The 24,357-nt window shown below is 36.5% G+C and overlaps 1 protein-coding gene across 4 annotated transcripts; it reads left to right on the plus strand.

The window, feature by feature from the left end:
• Positions 1 to 1,315: 1,315 nt before the first annotated feature.
• On the plus strand, positions 1,316 to 23,016 carry LOC141765585 (natural resistance-associated macrophage protein 2-like). 4 transcript variants are annotated; one of them, XM_074631669.1, is made up of 17 exons: positions 1,316 to 1,513; positions 7,362 to 7,446; positions 9,160 to 9,296; positions 9,524 to 9,643; positions 10,003 to 10,122; positions 10,375 to 10,481; positions 10,597 to 10,667; positions 10,756 to 10,823; positions 10,943 to 11,098; positions 11,558 to 11,716; positions 11,858 to 11,944; positions 12,446 to 12,565; positions 12,649 to 12,798; positions 12,927 to 13,000; positions 13,486 to 13,639; positions 14,376 to 14,429; positions 19,862 to 23,016. In XM_074631669.1, the coding sequence occupies exons 2-17, from the start codon at positions 7,413 to 7,415 to the stop codon at positions 19,925 to 19,927; spliced, it is 1,677 nt and encodes a 558-aa protein (XP_074487770.1). In that variant the 5' UTR covers positions 1,316 to 1,513; positions 7,362 to 7,412; the 3' UTR covers positions 19,928 to 23,016. The 4 variants fall into 4 exon arrangements, with proteins under 4 accessions (XP_074487770.1, XP_074487779.1, XP_074487786.1 ...); XM_074631678.1 differs by lacking the exon at positions 1,316 to 1,513 and adding an exon at positions 6,830 to 6,937; XM_074631685.1 differs by lacking the exon at positions 1,316 to 1,513 and adding an exon at positions 6,976 to 7,025.
• Positions 23,017 to 24,357: the final 1,341 nt, after the last annotated feature.

The following is a 24,357-nucleotide window of genomic DNA, read 5'->3' on the forward strand; positions in this document are numbered from 1 at the left end:
GATACTTTCACAGTATTTATATAGGATTTAAGCCGGCTTTATAATAAAAAAACATGAAAATCTCACTTTTTTATAATACGGGACCTTTAAATGCATTAGGCTTCGTCCAAAATCACATCAATCGCATACTATGAACTACATGTAAACAACAGGTTTACTATCGTTCAACTTACTTTTGTGTGAATAAACAGCAGTACGTATCTTTTCGGACGCACTGAACTGTAATTTACGTCGTTCTCTTAAATACATCCATGGGTTGGAGACGCGTAACCATGGTAACCCCACTGGTAACCCATGCCAACCTCATGTGACCAAAACGACTGTTTGTGAGAATCTGAAAGTCTGAATTAATTTAAAATATATATATTACACCTAGTAAAGTGAAATCCTTTACTTACAGTTAAATTTATGTTTTTTTTTTTCCAATAGACATTATTTTAATTTTGTGAACAATACAAAGATCAATTAAACTGATACATAGGTAAACAATACATATAAAGGAAATGAAGAGATGAATAAAAACAAACAAACATAAAATGAAATTAAAAAAAGTAACATAAAACACAAAATATGCCAGGGGTTAATAAAAGCAAATAAATATAAATAATATGAGTTAAATATAAACATTAAAATGGAAGAACATTGTCTTAATATATAGTTCCATTTCATTCTTGAAAACATTAAAGGTCCCATATTCTAAAACGTTTTGAAAGAGATTTTCATGTCTTTTATATTATAAAGCAGGTTTAAGTTCTTTATAAATACTGTTAAACTATCAAAACGCTCAATATACGGAGAAACACACACATCCGAAATTCAGAAATTGTGCGTTTGAAACAAGCCGTCAAGATTTCTGTCCATTTGTGATGTCACAAATATACAATATTTAGAGCATTTCACGGTTTTAAACGTACACATTCTAAATGTGTCCCAGTTTATTTCCTGTTGCAGTGTATGTAAATAACATCAACTGACAGGAAGTAAACATAGACCCAAACTGTTGCCTAGCAACACAATTCCGTTGCAATTCCGTTGAAATGCGCTAAAACGGAGCGTTTCAGACAGAGGGTAAATACAGGCATATTCAGGTTGACAGTATGAGGAAAATATATATTTTTTTAACATTACAGCATGTAAACATGTTCTAGTAGAAACCCAAAATACAAGTAGGAACCTGAAAATGAGCATAATATGGGACCTTTAATAGTTTTTGCTGTCAGCACCGCCTGACAGGCTAAACCCAGGGCAACGCCTGACAGGCTAAACCCAGGGCGAATGACCAAAAAGAAACAGCTCACCCGCATTGACCAATCACAACAGTCGTATTAGTGCGCATGCGCAGTGAGTCTTGAACTTACAGTTGACATGTAAAGACACGACTTCTCCTGAATTTAGCTTGATAACGTTTCTACTTAGCGGACTTCAACACTTACACTCATGGTGTCCGTTTAACAGCTGCTTTAATCGTCAAAACACAGCCTTGTTATTTAACCCTCCCATAAAGAATACCCAGGTAAGGACGTCTTCATACTTTGATAAGAGGTAACGTTAGCAGAGATCCAGACAGACAGCTAGCTCACATCTCATGGAAACTTGTTAGCTTAGATAGACAGTGTGTTTGTGTTAGTAGGTAGACAGTGTTGGTGTTAGTAGAGAGACAGTGTTGGTGTTGGCGCACCAGGGTTTACATTATCACCAGGGTTTGTTGGAAGGGTTTGAATGTGATGAAGGCTGATCCGGTGGTTCATGTATCTACAAGGTTATTCAGCGGGTAGCCTTGGTTTATTTATAGCTAGTTGGTTCAGCTGTAGCCACATCACCATGAAGCTGAGTTATCAGGACGAGAGGTCAAACATTAAAAAGGTCTGGTTAGCTCCTTACTGCTACTACTAATACTACTACTACTACTACTACTGCTACTTCTACTACTACTACTACTACTTCTACTAATACTACTGCTACTGCTACTGCTACTACTAATACTACTGCTACTGCTACTGCTACTACTAATACTACTGCTACTACTAATACTACTGCTACTGCTACTACTAATACTACTGCTACTGCTACTGCTACTGCTACTACTACTACTACTACTACTACTAATACTACTGCTACTACTAATACTACTGCTACTACTACTACTACTGCTTCTGCTACTACTAATACTACTGCTACTGCTACTACTACTACTGCTACTACTACTACTACTACTACTGCTACTACTAATACTACTGCTACTACTAATACTACTGCTACTACTACTACTACTGCTTCTGCTACTGCTACTACTAATACTACTGCTACTGCTACTACTACTGCTACTACTACTACTACTACTGCTACTACTAATACTACTGCTACTACTACTACTACTGCTACTACTAATACTACTGCTACTACTAATACTACTGCTACTACTGCTACTACTACTGCTACTGCTACTGCTACTACTAATACTACTGCTACTACTAATACTACTGCTACTACTAATACTACTGCTACTACTGCTACTACTACTGCTTCTGCTACTGCTACTACTAATACTACTGCTACTACTACTACTACTGCTACTACTAATACTACTGCTACTACTAATACTACTGCTACTACTGCTACTACTACTGCTACTGCTACTGCTACTACTACTACTTCTAATACTACTGCTACTACTAATACTACTGCTACTACTACTACTGCTACTGCTACTACTACTACTTCTGCTACTACTACTACTTCTACTGCCACTACCACTACCACTACCACTACTACCACTACCACTACCAGTACTACCACTACCACTACTACTTCCACTACCACCACTACTACTACTACTACTACTACCACTACTACTACTACCACTACCACTACCACCACTACTACTACTACAACTATCACTACCACTACCACTACCACCACTACCACTACTACCACTACCACTAACACTACTACTACCACTACCACTACTACCACTACCACTACCACTACTACCACTTCTTCCTACTTACTCTGTGAGTTTGTAAAATTAATTGACACTGTTTCAGCATTACAAGAGTGACTTATACTAAGGTTTAATTGCTGTCAAACTGCATTCTGACAATACACCGGTGTGTTGCACAATCAGGTGTTTCAAAATCCATAATTGTGAGCAGTAAAATCAACGTGTTGATTCACATGTCTAAGCTGGAAATCAGAGCAACTTCCTGAATTGATGAAGTCATCAGGTGACACTTTGACCCATTAACAATGACATCATCGTCATTACAGTTGTTCAGATTCACCATATACAACTGAGCTGTACAATATCACAGAAATTACACATTTATTCAATCAGAGTAAGATTTTCTTTACAGTAATTTACTAGACCTTGAGAAATAATGCTGGCTTACTTATCACAGTTGTAATGGTCTTCCATGGTGAGTATACCTCGGAGAAATCAATAAGAACCTACTTGCAAAGTGCCTGGAAAATGAAAAGCACCCTAAAGGGTCAAAACTCCAGCAATGCTCTAAACAACTACGTGTTCTTGTATTATAATTATGACAACTTGCTGTTCTTAATACTGCAAGTGTTGCTGGAGTTTTGACCCATTAAGATTGTTTTCCTTACTTCATGGTATTGTGCTGGGAAACCTCCAACTCTTCTAAAGTAGGATATTTGACAGCCATAGACTAATCCAATCATCAGTGAAGTTTAAGGTGTTAGTTGCTGAAATTTGTCCACCACCTTTGGGAAATAATGAATACAGTAGATGTGATGCACGGGAAAACAAATACCAGTTTTTACAGCAACGTTTGAACAAAATGTAGCGCAACTTATTTTCATTCAAGGTAGAATTTCATGTCATTCTCTCCTTATACAATACTCAGTATACAGGAGAACAAAACTGAGTTTATTGAGTGCTACAGGGTTTACAGGCATAATTGTGTATTACACAATTATTTGCGACCACCTCTCACATACCTTGAATCTGCCTATAAATGTTAACTATCTAATGGCCAGCTCTAGTCACAGCTCTTACTATGAAGTCAGTTGTAAACAAAATAGCTGCCATGATAAATATGCCACTTGTCACTTGCATTAAGAAAGGAAAGTTGGTGTTCCATAAAACGTGATTGATGCAACCTGAAATACACATTGGATTTACTATTATGACAGCTCATATTATTTGTGTTTGGATCTTTGAAACCAGTCACTTTAAGTCAAGCTGGGCACCACAGCAAGCTGGCATACATGGCTGTATGTGTACTATATTTGAGGTGTGTGCATGTTCTTGATAGACCAGTTTTTGCAAGAGTCAAATGTTTTTAATATCTGTTTTCCTGGTTAGACAGAGCCAGAGATGACTCTTCTTTTAACCTTCATAGCAGCTGAATGTTTATTGTGTTGGCGTTGAACGTGGAGGGTCTTATATTTTTGTGGAGTCCTCATTTGAAAATTATAAAGATGTTTGTTCTGAGTTGCCGCAGGCAATAACATTATTAGCTAATTCTTCATTATTAATTCAGGAAGATATTATAGTTTGTCATGTAGGATTCTTGCTTAACATTTAGAATCAGTTTTCTTTGATATTTATTTTGTTGAGATTTTTTTGGTTCTAAAAGCCTGCAATGCCCATAATTCGAGGGGTGTAACATTAGAGATCAGTTGCCAGTTTGGGAGTTGTCATAGATGTAGTGATTGTAAAAGCTGCTCTGTGCAGATTAGGCCTCTACGGTGTTCGTTGAGGCCAAGGCTTTTTGGGGAAGTCGGATGAATGGAGGGGTTTCTTACCACTTTACAACCTTGGCCAATCCAACCTTACAACATTTTGTAAAGTTGAAATGAATCATGTAGTTGATGACGTATACGTTTTAATAGCTGAACTTCATACTGGTGCTGTCACTGAATAATGTTTAGGATATTATATGGATTCAGTTTTACCAACTTCTTAGCTGCTGGGAAACTTTGTCAGAGTCTAAATCTCTTTTATCACCACATACCCGTGGTTGCCCGTGGAGCATGGAAAAGATTAGTGCTGACACATGAAAAGGCAGTTACACAATCCAGGACCGGAGTCCAGGTCACGCTAGAACCAGTACAAAACCGATATGTCCTAAGTAGCGCAGATAAGTATGATAGTAGACTAAAGAAAGAATTATTCGTCTGTAGTTACATTTGTATTGGTGTGAGGTAGATAGTGAATGTGTTGAGGTGTAGTATTTTAATGTCACACTTGAAGCACAGTCTGCATAAAGAACCTGAGTATGTCTCGAGACACTAGTAGTTCAAAGTGACATGGGTCTGTAATAAGATTATCGACATAGAAAGTACCGCTCCTGTAGGTTGATCAAAAGCAAAACCGGACCGACTTGACAGATTCTTCAACCAGGTGCTAGGACAAAGGCAGTCAACTGAAAAGCAGAGTAAATACCTGTACACTGGAATCTCCTTTGTAGTCTTAATAAACAGCACTGTTTTGGTTGGAATACAGATCCTCATCAGGCAAACATACTGTGAGACATGTGGGAGGCGTAACAAGTTATGATCAACAATATCAAAGTGAGATCACAAAAGATGTTATTATTATTATTTATGCCTGGATAGTGAGATTAAACTAGGGGGAAGTAAACCTGCGATCCAGGTAAAGATGAAATACTTGTTTATGTTGAGCCCTGCAACAAGGTGACAAGGCTGACTGAATAAAGTGTTATTAGAAGGTCGTGTTTAACAGGGATGAGACAGTCATTTAGTTGCGGGTTTCAACATACAGAAGTATTTCATCTTTCCCCGTGAGGCCAGTGAATCACAGGTATACCTCCCCTTAGTATAATCTCACTAAGAAGGCATGAATGAATAATAATAATTACGTTCTTTCGGTGTGTGAGACACATGGTCATTTGGAGATTTAGGAGAGTTGTCAGGACTTGATTGAGTTTGTGGGAAATGATTGGAGCAACCTGATGCACCTGAATCTTCCGTCATCATGTGTGCCTGCAACAATGCCGATGGTATTAAACAGTAGGATAATGTGTACTAGTTTAGGATCATAGCTGGTTTGTTTTTGATCGTGTCTTTATGAGCTACGATGAGTGTACACAATAATAGAATATTTTGAAATTTCCAGTGTGTTCATTAACCAACTGTGACTGCTGACTGCTGCCACATGAGGACGCATGACAAATAAGCCAGTGTCTTAAGAGATGCAGGAAACTGAAGTGTCCTGCGGCGTAGTAATATATAACAGCCTAGCCAGTGGCCAGATCCGGCATCCGAGACAGTTTCATAAGGTCCCCAACATGCTTGAAATTTACTGTTAAATCTGGTTCATAAATTATTTTTAAAAAAGATTTCCCATCGTGATTTGAGAAAAAGTGTCAAGTGTGTAGAGATTTACTCATATTCAGCAAGCTGCGTGTAACTGCACAGCTTGTCAACATAAGCGTTTTAGAAAAAGAAAGAGCACAGACAGTTTCAAAAGATATGGACTATTGATATTTTGTGGGTGGAGCAGAGTCTCATAGTAAGTAAATGTATTGTTGGAAAAAACACTTTTTTTTTGTAGAAAAGTCCAGTCATTTTCCAAATCAGTAAAACTTTATACCTTGTGGAAAAAAGAGCAAGTTGATTAATTTTTACATGATTCTTTTTGGGGTATTTGTGGTTGTAAGTTGTGGTTGTGGTAACTAATAATATTAGTCAAATGCTAATCTTGTTAAATCATTTGTTGCTACTGAGCAATGTACCAAGGACCTTATCACTTTGATAATGCCAATTACTCAGAGCACCACACCATAAGATGGAAACTGTGACTGTTGGGAACGCTGCTGTGTCTGCTGCCTCATATGATCCCGTAGTCATGTGCTTTCAAGGGGGAAGGGGCTACACTCTCTGTCTCGCACAACGTGGTGTTATAAAATCCTATTGTCTCGCTGGACTGTATTTCATCTCTTGGGTGGTAAGTTAAGAAGTAGCGATGTTTCTGTGAAGCTGAGTGTGAGAGGAAGGAGACATGTGGTGGAAGTGAAACTCCAGTGCCAGTCAAGGTTTCCTGTTTGTGTTCTTGTTAGTGAAGAAACCTTTCACATGCTGTAAATGTTGCTGAGTCATTTTTGTGACTCGTGAATTTTAATCTTGTTTTTGGGGAAAACGAACACTAAAATGTTGCACAATCATGTCTCGTGTTCAAGGTGCTTATTGTGAAAACGCCGTGAAGTTGGTTTCTTTGGCAATCCAACAGAGGAACACAAATCCTTTTTAGCTCAATGCTTGTTTGTTTTACAGAGCAAAGTGTCACTTAACATGATAATTACTGTTTTACCCTCAACATTCATGTATTTCATGCTCCTTCAGATTATATAACTGTTGTTGTCTTATTCCAGGGAGGCTGATATTCATCCCTCTAGTTCCCAGGGATCCCTCAGCCTGCCCTGATGAAGGCCGAGCAAGACGGAGACCTCCTGGAAGGTAACTGCTTAAAGATAACAGAAACATGACCATCACATTACAGACAAACCTGCCATGTTCTCCAGCGTTAAACACTCTTACAGCAATACACATTCTGTGCCAGAGTGCATGCCGACACTGACAGAGCAGCTTAAAACATTATTTTACTTAAGTACATTTTGTCTTGGATGCATGTAACCCATAGAAAATGTAACGTCAGCGCCATGGTTTAACTTTTGAAAACTCATACTCTGACAAGATTTATTGTCTTTATTCCTTAGAATTATTTAAGAATCCGAATGCTGTTAATTCTCATGCTTCTTTTGTGAACTTTATTACTGCTTGTATGACTCGTTAAAAGGGAAGTGGGTCACTCTGAGTATTATTTGTGCTTGGGGTTGTGTTTTATTGACAGCTCCCACACGCAAGTTTGGCAAGTGTGTGCGTTCTTTACTTCTCTCTGTTCGATGGTCATTTTTAGAAAAGTGATGTCAGAATGTCGTGACATCTAATGACAAAAAAAAATTGATGATTAAGGCTGGGTCATATAAAGCAGAGTCACTGTTAGAGAACAGTGGACTTTGGGATCAGCAGTGAGTTGGAAATGGAAAAGTCTAAACTCAGTGAGTAGTAAACATTATTTACTGGTATAATTTGTCAGAAATGGTAAATAACAAAGTCTTGGAACAGTTTTTGTGTGTGATTTTAGTTTAGTTAATATTGACTGAGTACATAATTGTCTTAAACTGAATCAGTCTATCATGTAGAAGTTTTGAGGTTGAGGGAATCGAGGTTGAATTGCTTTTATCTTATCAGGAGTGACATGTTCACAATGGTTGCTTCTGGTCATCAAACTGGTACATATGGCTTAATCTTTAAGTGTATGCAGTAAAGCTGCTGTACAGACAAGTCTTAGAGACTCTGGTTTAAACATTTTCCAGAGTAAAGAGTTAATAAAGCTGTGTTTTATGCCTTGTAAAAAGTTATTACTAAAGCTTGAAATGCTGGGTTGGTTTATTTTTTAATGGCTGTTGATGTTCCTTAAGTATCTCCTGCATCTCTGCTCAAACATAAAACCTTACAGGTCTCTCTTTAGCAGGTAAAAGAACATCAGTTTAGTCAGATCCCACTTTGTTTTTAAGCAAATATTAACATTGCTGTAAAATTTGAGAATCAAAGAGAGAAGAAAAGTTTACGAGTGTTTGGAGAGTTTGGTTACGTGTGGCACAATGCTGTTGCAAAAGTATTAGTCTCGTAGCACAGCAGGTGTATAGAAATGATTCTTTCTTCACATGAGACAAAAAGGTTTTATGGGGCAAAGATGCTTTTTTTTTTGCATCCAGCTACTTTAGGTTTTCCCACCAAGCTGTCAATACATTGCAGGTGCCATAATATATAATAACATTACTCGAATCATGTTGCATGACCAACTGCAAATTGTTGTAGTGATTGTGCTACGTCCCCAAATCTCAGCAATTGAACGGGTCAGTGAAAGATTATCATGACAATCAGAATGACGTTCAGAAGTACAAAAATGAGCTCCAGGTAAAACAAATAATAATAATTAATTCTGTAATGGCACCTGAGTTCCTCAGATACTGTATCTGTGGTTGGCGACTGATGGAAAGACGTACAGTATAAGTGTTCCAGCAGTACATAACTTCTTCTTTGTCTATGTTAGTCTTACTCTCTCTCATCACTAAATTAGTTTTTTCTTCTGTGTGGTTTTGTTAGAGGACTCCCCCCAGGAGAATGGAGTCCAGACAAACCAGTACAGCACCATCTCTCCTCCTGCCTCACCAGTGGCCCAGGACGAACCCTTCTCCACATACTTTGAAGAGAAGGTGCCCATTCCCGACAGTGTCAACCAGGTACTGACTCACTGCCACCGTTTCATGTATAATAAGCAGCAGAACTGATTGAGATGTTGGTTCATATGTAGTTATGTGCATGTAGCTGTGATTATCAATTTGAAAGATCAAGTATAATGCTTTACCCTTGTTAGGCAGTTTATTATAATTTGTTAGATTAGGAACAATTTATTAATCAAATTACAACATGAGTAATGATGATAAAATTCTGTTGTTTCTTTATTCAGGTGTTCAGTTTCCGTAAACTCTGGGCCTTCACTGGACCCGGGTTTTTGATGAGTATTGCGTACTTGGATCCAGGGAACATCGAGTCTGACCTGCAGTCTGGAGCTAAAGCTGGCTTTAAGGTGATATATATATATATATATATATATATATATATATATATATATATAAAACATGTTAATCTAGAAGAAGAAGAAAGGCACTTTATTAATTAAATTCGGGTGTAGTTATTATTATTATTATTATTATTATTATTTTCGATTAATTTTTTGTTTTGAACTATGTATTTTTTGTTGTTCCAATGCATATCGTAAAACTAATCTAATTTGATCACAAATTTAAAAAAAAAGAAATACCATTTTTAATGTCAGCTTTAGGGTGTAACGGAGACCAAAATGTATGCAGGCAGGCAGCTATTATTTAAATGTAGTCTTTCCAAGTAAAACTCCCATATAGGAATGATTTTGTCTTTCTGTCTCAGCTCCTGTGGATTCTCCTTGGTGCCACCATCATCGGGCTGCTGTTGCAGAGGTTAGCTGCTCGCCTCGGGGTCGTCACTGGGATGCACCTGGCTGAAGTCTGCAACCGCCAATATCCCACAGTGAGCATCCCCCACTCCCATTACCCATCTTAACTTCCCTTTTCTTGTTGTACATTAACTTTTTTTAATGCGTGGGACTGTATTTGAGTGTCAATAAGACATTTAAGACCATTTTTGATTTCGTATTCTTAAATATTGTCGAATGATGAGAAGCCAACATGATATATGAGTTTCTAAAGAGATGATTAAACTCTTCTCTCTGATATAATCTGCTACTCTCTGGTTGTATCTTAAATGTATTTTCTTCCTCAGGTTCCTCGGGTCATCCTCTGGCTGATGGTGGAGCTGGCAATCATTGGCTCAGACATGCAGGAAGTCATTGGCTGTGCCATAGCGCTCAACCTTCTCTCTGTGGGCAGGTACCGTCTTCACTGCTTGTCCATAAAAAGTGACTGCAAACATTTTTTGAGATTTACAAAGAGTACATGTCTGTAATGGTGAGGATTTACTCTAGTTCTTCTCTTTCTCCTCCAGGATTCCACTGTGGGCAGGAGTCCTCATCACCATCACAGACACATTTGTGTTCCTATTTCTAGATAAATACGGTATTGATACACCATCACTTAATTATCTAATCAATGTCTAAAAAAAGCTGTGCATCCCAGTGTTGATACAGTTTGCATCTCCTTGTAGGCCTGAGGAAACTTGAAGCTTTCTTTGGCTTTCTCATCACCGTAATGGCTGTGAGCTTTGGTTATGAGGTAAAGTCCCGTACCAATTTCCAATATCATTGGTTTAGTTTGTTGACAGCTGATAGAATTTTTGTCAAGACATTCATGGCACCATGTGACTTGTTTGACTCTGTTTTGCCTGTCTGCAGTACGTGCTGGTAAAACCAGATCAAGGGGAGCTGCTGAAGGGGATGTTCATACCTTACTGTGCCGACTGCGGGCCGGTGCAGCTGGAGCAGGCGGTGGGAATCGTAGGCGCCGTCATTATGCCCCACAACATCTACCTGCACTCAGCGCTGGTCAAGGTTAGATAAATATTTGTTTTATTAGACAAACAAGAATTTGTCTTGTTAAAAGTAATTTGACAGCTTGAATCATAGCAATCAGTGAAGAGTTTTCTTATTAACAACATGGAACATAATTGTTACTACATATTAAGAACTTGTCACTGACTTTAGAAGAACCCAACGAATTTCTTGACAATCACAGAAACCGGTTATTTGATTATTAGATTAAAAGTTTAGATTGACCTGCTGGTAAAGTTTCTAAATAAATGTTTATTTCAATTTGACTCTTATCAATAAGAGTCTCATCCATATTTCTTATACAATTTACAAAAGTTCCGGCCTAATTATCAGTGTTTGACACACAGTATATATTATACCATAAACTCAGGAGTATGAATGACATTTTTAAAACGTTCTTAAAGCAGACCTTGGGTGTTTGATGAAAGTTGTTATTCTGTTTATTTATTCATGTACCAGTCTCGGGAAATTGATCGCAAAAATAAGAAGGAAGTAAAGGAAGCCAACAAGTACTTCTTCATCGAGTCAACTATCGCTCTCTTCATCTCCTTCCTCATCAACGTCTTCGTCGTAGCGATCTTTGCTCAGGCTTTCTACAATAGAACGAACATTGAAATGGTGGGTATACTGTATGAAGAATCCATTCCTCTTTACTGCTGAACACAGCATAATAATTGTTTCTAAATAGTACTGTTGACACACTTCACTGTCCAGAGCCTCAGGTTGCAGTTTATCGTGTGTTTGTGTCCCTGATTGCAGAATGCAAAGTGCAATGCAACCGGCAGCCCTCACACAGATCTCTTCCCTCTCAACAACGACACACTGGAGGTGGACATCTACAAAGGGGTACGTTTGGTCATCAGCACAACAACAATGAATCCCAGTTGTATTGATGTTGGAGGAAATATTACATCACTTCCTGTTAGTAGAAAACAGCATATTTATTTTGGTACAATTATATACTCTTCATACAGTTAATTATGTGATATTGAATACACAGCACATTTACCTGTAGACCTTTTCACTGCAGACGTTTAAGCTCTGTCCCAATTCCATACTACATAGTAATTGTTATTATAGTATACAGTATGTTCTATACTAATCTGTATAGTGCTGTTTTTTTTGCAGTTAGTAATATATAAACAATAAATTCTACCACTATGTGCTTCAGACAAAGGTTATTGTGACAATTAGTGTAGTACACATAATGTTTACTATGTATATATCCTTTGAATTTTGGACTCAGCACATGTTACTAGAGACTTTAGAGAATTTAAACTTAAAATCCCCATCTCTCTGTCTCTTATATATATGTCTGATAGATCATTTATTTCTCTGTTTGCTCAGGGAGTGGTCCTGGGCTGTTTCTTTGGCCCTGCAGCCCTCTACATCTGGGCGATCGGCATCCTGGCTGCTGGACAGAGTTCCACCATGACAGGCACTTACTCTGGCCAGTTTGTTATGGAGGTAAGAGTGTCTACTGGTTATGTGACTGATGATGGGTAAAACAAAAGTGTCTATGCTCATGTTTTTATTTTTTGTTTGCGAAGGGTTTCCTGAACCTGCGGTGGTCCCGTTTTGCGCGGGTGCTGCTGACCCGCTCCATCGCTATCACGCCTACACTGCTGGTAGCCATTTTTCAGGATGTTGAACATCTGACAGGGATGAACGACTTCCTCAACGTGCTTCAAAGCATGCAGGTAAGGACGAATTATTTAAGAAAGCCCTCACAAAAAAAACAATCTTTAACATTAACTTACTCTTTCTCTGTCCTATAGTACATAATACTGTATGAATATTCACTATGACTTCTCTTTCTGTTCAACAGCTTCCATTTGCTTTGATCCCAATTCTGACCTTTACCAGTCTGACGTCCATAATGAACGACTTTGCAAACGGAATGTGAGTGATATTTATAAAAACATTTTATCATTAATTCCTGATTCTGTATTTTGAGGATGTTTTTTAGCATCAATGTCGATTCAACTGGAAACTGAGGAAGTGAAAAGTGTGATCTCTTTCGGGTTGGCAGCCAGTTGGTAAATTTTTTGTGGTGGAGGTTTGTGTTTGGTTATTCATTGCCAAATCAAATGCAACTTATTTGCTCAATGTCATGTGAGTGACTCTGTTCCAGACAACTTTATTTTTAACTACAATGTTTACCGACCTTTCCTCCCTTTTCCGTCATTTACTGTAGGCCGATTATTTAGTTTGATGTTTATGAAAAAAAAATCCAATGTTTTTTTACACAGGCCAAGATTGAGTTACACAAACTAGGAATTTACTCAGTAGTGTTACTGTTAGAAGGAAATATTTCCAGGAAAATGTTAATTTGAAAAAATAAATATTATTTGTCAATGGTCTAAATAAACTGCCTGTTTCTTTAGGTTCTGGAAGATTTCCGGAGGCGTCGTCATCCTGGTGGTTTGTGCAATCAACATGTACTTTGTGGTGGTTTACGTGACGGCGCTGAACAGCGTGGTGCTCTACGTCTTCGCTGCGCTGCTCTCCGTAGCCTATCTGTGCTTTGTAGGCTACCTGGTGAGTGAAATTACTGCAACATTACATTAATTTCTCAGACACCTTTTGGCTTTAGTAGACATTTTGTAACATTTGTTAATGCAGATAATGATTCTGTGACAAAGTATAGTAGTATAAACTTGTTACTAAGTTTAAATTAGTCTTATTTAACTTCAGTCTGTTGCTCTTTAATATCTTGCGACACAGGAGTACAGTACCTACGGAAGTGCTGTCTACCTAGTTAGCTTTTTACCTGATTTACCAATAACCACGATGCACCAAAATGAATAAATAACTTGTAGGAAACAAACTTTTTTTTTTTTTTTTTTTTAAATACCTGAGTTTTCAAACTAACTTGTAGGAGTGTTTTTCAATGAATACATTCGTACATCATACTTGAATTTATAATTATGAGAACACACACACAGTACGGTGCAGACAAGTGTGAGTACAAACAAAAACAATTCAAGTAAATCAAATCACTGATAAACGTAACTTCACACTTAACTAGAAGTGCATTCGCTGCCCCCCTGTGGTGTTAATGCATCAGTATCTGTATCAGATACAATAAATATTATTTGTTTGTAAGATTTTCAATGTTGGAGTAATCTTTTGTTTCATTTTGAAATGAACTGCTCCGTGTATTTAAACTGTTTGTCTGTCTCAGCATTGTTTTAGTGAAAAAACATATTTCATGCATAAGTGTGCACAAACCCGGTTGTGTCTTGACTCCTCTCTCCTCTGTTGTTGTCTGCAGGCATGGCACCTTTTGGTTGCTTTGGGGGTTTCCTGCCTGGACTTTGGCAGCAGGGTAAGCAATCGACCTGCTGTGTTGATAGAGGAGCAGTCTGAGTACGACTCCTAGAGCCGAACAGGACAGTAACCACCAGCATTCCTCTTTCCTCTTGGAGACACTGAGCCCTGTACTCAACCAAGACTTTTCTAGATCATGTAGGGTCTTGAAAGCACATTTTCTGCTAATGACACATGTTTATTTTGTGCAGGGCTGGGTATCAGGATTTGGTGCTATTTAGGTACCCAATGAACCAAAATGATAGTACACCAGCACAGAGAAATGAAGGCCAGTGTTGGCTGCTTGAGAAGACTTATGAGGAAATATATATACATCATTTGGCAAATCAATAATTGTTACAATCCTCAAAGGCAACACTTGTGCATCACCTGTGCTTGTAAAGCAACATACTGTGACATGAGTGGTTTATACGACATGTAACTCTATTGATTATTAACCCACTACATGTACATCTTTAGACAAGATTTTCCTAATGTTTTATATAATGTTATAGCATCTCAGCTTATACATTCACCCCATCTTTGTGAAGACATTCTGTGTTTTCACATACTTTGGTCATCATGAGGAGGATTACGGAGGATATCAGTTAAAGGTTTTACACAGATAATTCATCTAACAAGACCACAAGTTGGTTTTTGTAAACTTTTTCTTTTTTTTGGGGGGGGGGGGGGGGCATTTTTCACCTTTATTTGACAGCGGGCAGTGTAGAAATGGAGGAGCGAGAGAGAGGGTTATGATCACTTTCAACAAAGGTCCCAAGGCTGGAATCAAACTCGTTGTCATGGAACCCTGTTGTGGTTGTATGGCATGCTCTGCAACCACTCAGCTACGTTTTCCTGCCTATAGGCGAAGCAGAGCAGCACAGAGGAAACATGTAATACAGCCTCAATAAAATCCAGCGCCCAATGTGCTGTTGATCTTCACAAAAAACAAACTAATGTCAGCATGGCTGTTGAAGCTTTTTCTTTATTATTTTTGCCATTGTTTCCATCATGTAAGAACTATCTAACTAAAGTAGTAGTCTTTTTCATCTCTTTTTTTAATTCTTTCCGGTATTCCCTGAGACATTTACAGTATTAATGCTAGCTGCATCATGCACTCCCTCTTACCTTGATGACCTCCCAGTGTCCTGGTGGAAGGAGGCGATGCTCATTCTGTTAGGATTTCCACTCAGTCTACCTCAACACCTTGTCTTATCTCATTTCAGTGTACCGTCTCTGTAGCAGTTTGATTCACTGGATTTTTGCATCTAACAATTCATATTTTTAAAGAAGCCCGTTTTCATTCCCAGCGCGTCAAATACCGGCGCTTTGTCACGGTCGTCGGCATTCGATACTGCCACACAAGGCACCCTTTAGAGTCGGTATGAGACGCTTCGGGCTTTCCATTAACTACAATGTAAGCCCATCCGCGGCAATAGTAAACACACACAGAGAGTGTTGTGGTGACGTAGATTAAAGAGCGAAAGAGACACAGGGTGAGCGGGAGGAGACGTGGATGGGTCCAACAACACAAGGCTTTCATCCAAGAGACCGCTGTTAGAGAGTTACGTAACTTGCGTTTTAATTTCACTTTATAATGAGCTGTCAGCTGTCCCGTGTTCACAGCGTCACATTTTCCCTGCACTAACGCAGTAGTTTTAAGCCCAACCATGTTGTTTTTTTCTAAACCTAAGCAAGTGTTTACTGCAGGGGAAAAGTGACGCCAAGGGGTCTGACAAGGCGTCAGTATGTGCCAAGCTGGGATGAGAATGTGTTGAATTGTCACATAATTCACAAGAAAGTTATGTTAAACCTACTATCTGTACCAGCAATCACCAAATGATATCCAGCCCTATAATTGTGTGGAAAAAACAACCTTTGTGACATTGTGAGCTGATTCCTGTTTAACATGGACAAGTGACTCCTTTTGATGTCCAGAGTGGACATCTAGTCAACACAACCAAGTCTGTGAATGACGGCTTTTTAAAATACATATATATAAATACAAGCCTTGGATCGTAAGATCAAATTGACTGAAACTAGCTTGAATGGAGGACCATTACTGTCTGACAAAGTCTGCTCGAGAGTTCACCTGGTAATTTACAAAATGGTGCAGCCTGATGAAAACTATTGTGTTCATGTGATCAAGACCCAACTGGTTCATGAAATTAATTCCAGCACCTTTTCCTGGAAATATTAATTGACTCTAGTTAGCAGACAAACAAGTAAAGCTTTATATGACTGCAGCCTCGTCCTCTTTTAGTGCCTAAATAATCAGGACGCCAGTGACTCAGCTTAATCAACATACTAAAGTGATCTTATCAGTGAGTATGAAGGACGATACGTTTGTAGCGCTGTGCAGGTGTTGTTTCATCCCTTCTTAACTGTGAGAGTTTAAGTGTTGGTTTAGGTGTTTTTTGTTTTTCTTTAGTGAAACCATGATAAACCTCTACTCCACATTTTTATTCAGTATTGTTTGCCTGTGGGTAAAAGCCTCATAGAAATGTATTGTAATATAAATATGTCATATTGCAATGCACCGGGTCTGGTTATAATTTCTGAAAGAAAACTTTTGTGACTGTTTTATACTGCAGTGCAGAGAAGGAAAGGAACTTCTCATGTGGTAGCTTAAACATAATGTAGTCATAATTGTTGTTTTTGTCATGACAAAGCTGTGTTTAAAGGAAGACTGGAAACAAAAGGGGAAAAAAAGATTACTGAAATAGCCCAAAATCACAAGTTAGTCTCAGAGGGTTTTACAGTCCAATCTATCTTTAGACCCTCGAAAGCAGTCATTTTGTGAATTATACTCCTAAAGTGCCACAACTCAGAATAAAAACTAGTCTAGTCAGATTCATTCAAATGTAGAAAATGTTTATACTAATTCCAGTGCATCTGTTAATGAAGCCACCGTGTGTCCAGCGCTCTGCACCGATTCATTTAAGACTTCCTGATGGGAAGGAAAAGTTTTGTTATATTTGACTTCATACATTTTTATTTTTTTCTCCCTTCTCAACATTGTTAGTTTATTTTTAAATGTATGTCTGTTATTTTCTACTTAGAATAAAACTAAGATTTTTAACACAAGTCCAGTAAATATAGGAGTCAATAGCCTGTTTTCCTAAAACAATAGATATATTTAATAAACCACTGCAAAGAGAATTAAAACTTGTTTAGGAAACATTAATTATTAATATTTTAACGTAAGACAAGTGCCATCATTTCCACTCTCAGACTCCGTAGATTACAGCTGAGACTAAAGTCAACACCCAGTCTGCCTTCACACAGCTTTGTTATCAGTCTGTATAACATGGCTAAACACAAGAGAAGTTGAGCAGCAGCAGTTTGATGTGGATATTAAAGGAATACTTCACCCACAAAATGACTTTGAATTTGTATATCAATTACTCACCTCGTGTTGACTTGAATTATTGCAGAAAACCTTGTTTTTCTCGCATGCCTCCACGGTGAACTAAGAATCCAAAAAAAAAGTAAGTTCTTGATGAATTGAAGTAAATGAGATTCAGGTTTAACAACAGCAAAACATCCGTTCGCAAACTCTAACACAACTTGTGCAGTATAATCCAAGTCTGGTTATCCAGTTGTATGCTCACTACTTCCCAAACACACGCATGTTTACTAAAACTTTACTATTTAAAACACTTTCGTATAAACTGTCTCACGCTTGCGCAGGCGCGCTACTCGTCCATTTAAGTCTGGACTGGTTTTGTTTATTAAATAGTAAGGTTTTAGCGAAGATGCGTGTGTTTGGGAAGTATAGTGAGCATATGGCCGGATAAACCAGACTTGGATTATAGTGCACGAGCTGTGTTAGAGTTTATAAATGTATGTTTTGATATAGTTTTGCCATTTACTTCAATTCATCAAGACTTTTATCTGTTTTTTTTATTCTCTGTGGAGATATGCGAGAAAAAAAAATTTTCCTTCAAGAATTCAGGGTAACACGGGGTGAGTAATTGGTATAAAAATGGTCATTTTGTGGATGAAGTTTTCCTTTAATATGTGGACAACAACAACCAAGATGTACGTCTTGACAGATACGTTGGAAATGAACTGCGAAGCATACAGTTCATGCAGTAACGATCTCAGGTTATCGTATTAAATGTTCACCTTCTGTGTGGTGGATCAGATTCAGCTGCAGCTCTCTGGTTCAGAGTTCTCAAACTATTACTACTGTGACTCCATACAGTGTCATATGAATACCTCACTTAGCAGAAAACAAGCATGGCAAAGCACATTTTAACTGTTACAGAGAAAACTTCAGTCACTCATTTCTGCTCTTTGGAATTGAATGAATACGTGTCTGTCCTTGCTACTGGATAAAGCACCCCATGTGTTCAAAATAAATGGGAAATAATGGATATATGGACATTTGTTGGCGTCTTCTGTCTGAATATATAAAGAAAGATTCATTCATGAATTATATGTTTTTTAGATAAGTCAACAATCTGAATATTAGGAGGTAATCAACATCATATTTGGAAAATGGACAGAACAGGATGATGATATGTTAAAATACAGTAATTATTCCTGTTTTGTTAAAGATGTTAGTGCAGTAAATAAAGTATTAACTTGATAACTTACAACATGCTCAGTACATGGAGTTGTTTCCACTTACTTTGTAGCATCATCAGCGTAAACTGTTGTGAGAATATTGTCAAATATACAAGATGTGTTGGACTTTAATGGGTTTTCTACACATTTTTAAAATATTAAATTCTATACATTCCTCTCAGATTAAAGGGTCAAAGGGCCAAATTGTTTTTTGTTTTTGTTTTTTACTTTAGGTTGATAGAACATATGGTAGGCAATAGAAATGCTTTTTTGCAGGACTTTCCAGGATTAAATGAGGAAAGTAGAGTTTGGAAAGTATCACTTTGACCCAAGGTGAGCATCCTTAACTAACTTGTAATTATAAAACAATCAAATTCAAATTGTGAACTGATTGTCCCCAATTCACCACTGATCAAAACACAGCATTGATTGTGATGTTATTCTCCTAATATTAAATATTATATATTTAATTTTGCATATACGGTTAAACACATTTGTCATTCTGTGTATCTGCAGTCTCTAGGTTAATATTCCCTTAAAAAAAAAATATGAAGAGTAATATAAAATGAGCTGCACTAACACAGATTCTTTCACAGGTCATAACAAATACAATGTGTGTAGCTAGCAAGTAATCTTTACTTTTGTGGGGTCCGAGTATTTTCTTAATTGTATAACTGATGCATTTTCTATGACAAGTTAAGAATCAGTTGTGAACAATACAAATCGTGGCAAATTCATATGGAAAATGTTTTTGTTTTAAAATTCTGGTTGTCCTCATGAATGATAATGCTGAGGTGATTTATGGGATGGATTAACCATCTGTATGCCACTCTCTCCTCGCTGATAAAACCATCTCTTCTCTCTCTTTTTCAGATGTCTCGGCACACAGACATGTACTTACTGACTGACATGGACACTGATAATCTGGTTGAGAGATGACGAGGACGACACATTGTGAGCGGATGTTGAAGAGTGGGACCACTGAAGCTCGGCCAGTACGTGTTCGTCTTCACCTCTATGTGCCTAACATGTTTTTAAAGTGTCCTTACAGCACACAGTGTGGTACACCCACTGATGTCTTATCCAATGATGGATGTTCTCCATCGCGAATGTCTAAATAATGTTTATGCAAAGAATGGTTAATTATGTCTAAAAGATTTGGGTTCTTGTGACTGTGACACAGTAAACTACATCAAGTTTTTTTGATAAAAACAATCACACCGCAAAGTTCAATATATCATGTTTTGCCAACTAGACACTGCAGTCATGAAATGATCGCTTTCCATTCAGAAATCTTGTGATTAACTCACTATTCCACATTGTTGAGATGCCAAAGTCTGGAGTTCAGAGACTAGGTTGGCCTCCGATTTGGCCACTAGGCTGCAAATTTCATTTAGTATTTTTATATTTTCAACTTCTTTTTGGTTTAGCTGACATGAATATAAAAAAAAAACATCCAATGAATGCTGTATGATTTCTTCATAAAAAGGAAAAGTCAAACACCAAAGCTGCGGCATGATGTTAATATTTTATTAAATACAGCTGCCCTTTATTCTATTTAACATTCAGATAAAATCATGAAGTGATTTAAAACATTCATCTAGATGTTAATATTAGACTAATAAATTGTTATAATTAATATATTTAATCTAAATATAACACTTGAGAAATATATAAGGTATTTATGTGTGATTAGTCACACTTGTTCCTGTGTTTTATGCTATATAAAAGAAAATGACAGTTTTATGTCATGTTATGCATCTATTTTAGATGCTGGGAATTTCCATTCTTGGAGATGAGATCTGTGCTTCCTTTGTATTTCCAAGTCATAAAAAGAATCTGATAATTGTAAATGATTAAATTTAAGCCACCATGAAGGATTTGATTTCCTTATTTCAGTGGTCCTTGGTGGTAGTATCTAAAACTTTCAGCTAAATGATAATGCATGTGTTCAACACATGTATACATTCCCATTTAACTAATTTATTAATTTTAGGTTATACATTTTCTAGTAGAAGTTTAATATGAGTGATCAGTGCTGAATGCAGTACCTGGAGTCGGATCCACTCGGTGGTTCTCAGCCTGTCACACAGGCTCTTATTTATCGATTCTCTCACATTAGAATATAATAATTTTCTATTATTCTATTTGATTTTTCTCTCCTGCATTTCCTTCTCAGTTAAGCTTAAGCCAGTTTCTTTTAAATGTGTTTTATTTATGTGTAGTTTATATTTTTTTATAAATGCTACTTTGGCTTGTATGAAGTTTTAGTGTATGTTTAGTTTGGTTTAAAATGTTAAGCTTCAGCTTTTTGGGGGGGAGTTATATCAGCCTTTTTTTTATTAAGCCAAATTTGTGCAGGTTTGTGATGTGTGCAAACGTGCATTATGTTACCGAAAAATATGGTATTTAATTTCTGAAATTAATATAAAAGAGAAAAAAGTCATAAATTGGCGCTGTGGTGCACAGTACAGTAAATATGAGAAGTGATGTGTTGTATCGTGAGTAGCAGCACATGTTCATTCTATCTCAGGGCTCTTCTATCTTAGTGCTTTTCTAGTCTGCTGACCACTCGAAGCGCTTTACACAACATCTCAGCATTCATCCATTCACACACATTCATACACTGATGGCAAAGGGCTGCCATGCAAGGTGCCAACCTGCCCATCAGGATCTAATCTAAATGCTCATTCACACACCGATGGCACAGCCTTCAGGAGCAATTTAGGGTTTAGTATCTTGCTCAATGACACTTCGACATGTGGACTGGAGGAGCCGGGGATCAAACGGATCTCCTGATTGGTGGACGACCCGCTCTACTTCTGAGCCACAGCCACCCCGAAATAATGCCTAACAACAATAGAATCCATCATGAACAACTTCAGAGGTCTGACTGTCCACTGCTGGTTTGGGCTGATAAATAAACCAAACATTTTCGTTGACCAAATACTGAACTAAACTTGTATGTTATAGTTACTGTGCAGATGACCATAGTGCCTCCTGTATTCACCACTGTGCCTCATTTCTTGGATTTCTAGCACACCGTCCAGTCAAAAAACGATTACAAAGCGATACAAGAATCTCACATTGTTGTAGAAACAACAATGGAACAACACAACTACATTGGGTTAAACAATTAGCATTATTGTAAGAATATGTGTTGTAGGGTTGAGGTATAGAGAGGCTGACAGTAGTGTAATATATTATCTAATTTGTTTTCTTTTAGCCATTGTGTTCTGCATGTGCCATCATACTTTCTGAAAGACTAATATTTTTCTTAGGAAATGTATATTTTTTCCACTGCAAGATGCATAAAATGATAAATTTTTTATATGACTAGTTCCAAGTGTGAAATGACTCGTCATGCCAAATTACAACCAAATATTTGTGCAAAAAAAATATAGTAATTTTACTACAACAACTTTTTTTAAATAAGTGAACCAGCACTTAATCACAAAATAAATAGGCCAAGGTGTAATTGAAAGCGTAAAAGTTGACATTGAAAGCTGTATAATAAAATATTTTTACATTTTGGAGGACCAATGATGGGATCACAGCAGAAAGTTAATGCTTAGCAAATGATGGTGGGAGGACTCAACATTCACTGATCATATCTCAATGCAGGAATGCAGGTGTACTTCTCCATATGACCTTCTGGCTGTGTTATAAACTAGCTTCTGGTGACATGTTTTAAAAACATGGTAATGTCCTGCATCATTTGTTGCATCGTAAAGTATTGTAAAGTGTCTGAATATGGGAACACCTGTTGGGATTGAGACCATTTTCTGGTTCCATTGCCAGACAGGAAATTGGTACGGTACTGTATTGTAAATTATTAATAAATATGTCGTTTCTGATTTGACTCAATTGTACACTATGATACAGTATTGAGACCCTACTAAAAGGGTGGTTTTCTGATTTTCTTTTGTCACCAGATCTGTTGTTTTAAATGAATTGCCATCTCTGTTATATGTTTGAATTTTTTTTTTTTTTCTTGTTGAATAAAAAAAGTACAAATACCTTATAAATCTTTTTGTTTCCAAATCTTTATTATTTCTTCTTTTAGTGAAAAAGATAAGACAGGAATTAATTCCTGGGGTGTATATCGGGTCTTATTCATAAAAATCTTATAGAAAAACAGAATTAATCACACTCACAAGTACACTCACACCAACTTTATTTATACTGATGCATAATGTGTAAGTAGCAGTTTACAACAGTTTTATTCTATAGAAATGAAATGCATTTTATTTTATATATATATATATATATATATATATATATATATATATATATCATCATTGTAAGTTTTGTATGTAAGTAGTAACTAAAGCTGTCAAATAAATGTATTGGAATAAATTGTACAATATTTCCCTCTGAATTGTCAAATGAATTGAAAATAGGTACTTAAGTAGCCTACAGTAATTGAGTAAATGTGATGTTACATAGAATCAGAATCAGATTTTTTTGCCAAATACATACATACAAGGAATTTGACTCCAGTTGAATGCATCTCTCTCAATGTACTTACACATAAATAGAAATAACAGCTAGAGACAAGGACGACAAAGCTGGACAAATAAAGGTAAGGAATAGACAGGACTGCTATGTATACAAGAAGTGGAAAATAGGTTTATGTATAAATATTATATAATTATATATAAAAAGCACCATTGACCAACAACAGAATAAGAAATAAAATAAAATGTCTAGATACCACCACGGGCTCGAACCACATCATTTATTTATTTATTTATTTTTGCCATGACCATAACTTTTCCAATTGAGCCCAGATACATATTTTTTTATGAATTAATACAAAGCAGATAATTGTCTTTGTTTATTTATTTTATTTATTTTATGAAGATGAAATGTTGCCAGGTTCACAATAAAGTAAATATATAAATCAAATTATTATTTTTAGGAATTAATACAAAGCTGCTAATTGTCTTTGTTTATTTTTATTTATTTTATTTATTTTATTTATTTTATTTATTTTATTTATTTTATTTATTTTATTTATTTTATTTATTTTAATTTATTTAATTTATTTTATGAAGATGAAATGTTCCCAGGTTCACAATTAAGTAAATGCATTAATTACATTTTTCAATACAAAGCTGATAATTTATTTAATTTATTTAATTTATTTAATTTATTTAATTTATTTAATTTATTTAATTTTTTTAATTTATTTAATTTATTTAATTTATTTAATTTATTTTATTTTATTTTATTTATTTTATTTTATGAAGATCAAATGTTACCAGGTTCACAATAAACTAATCTAGATTGATTTAATAAAAAAACATTGGCTAAATTAAAACAACTTAAACCCATACTAATATACAGAAAATAACATTTATACA

The sequence above is a fragment of the Sebastes fasciatus genome, chromosome 1, assembly GCF_043250625.1.
Source record: "Sebastes fasciatus isolate fSebFas1 chromosome 1, fSebFas1.pri, whole genome shotgun sequence".
In the NCBI taxonomy this organism is placed as follows: domain Eukaryota; kingdom Metazoa; phylum Chordata; class Actinopteri; order Perciformes; family Sebastidae; genus Sebastes; species Sebastes fasciatus.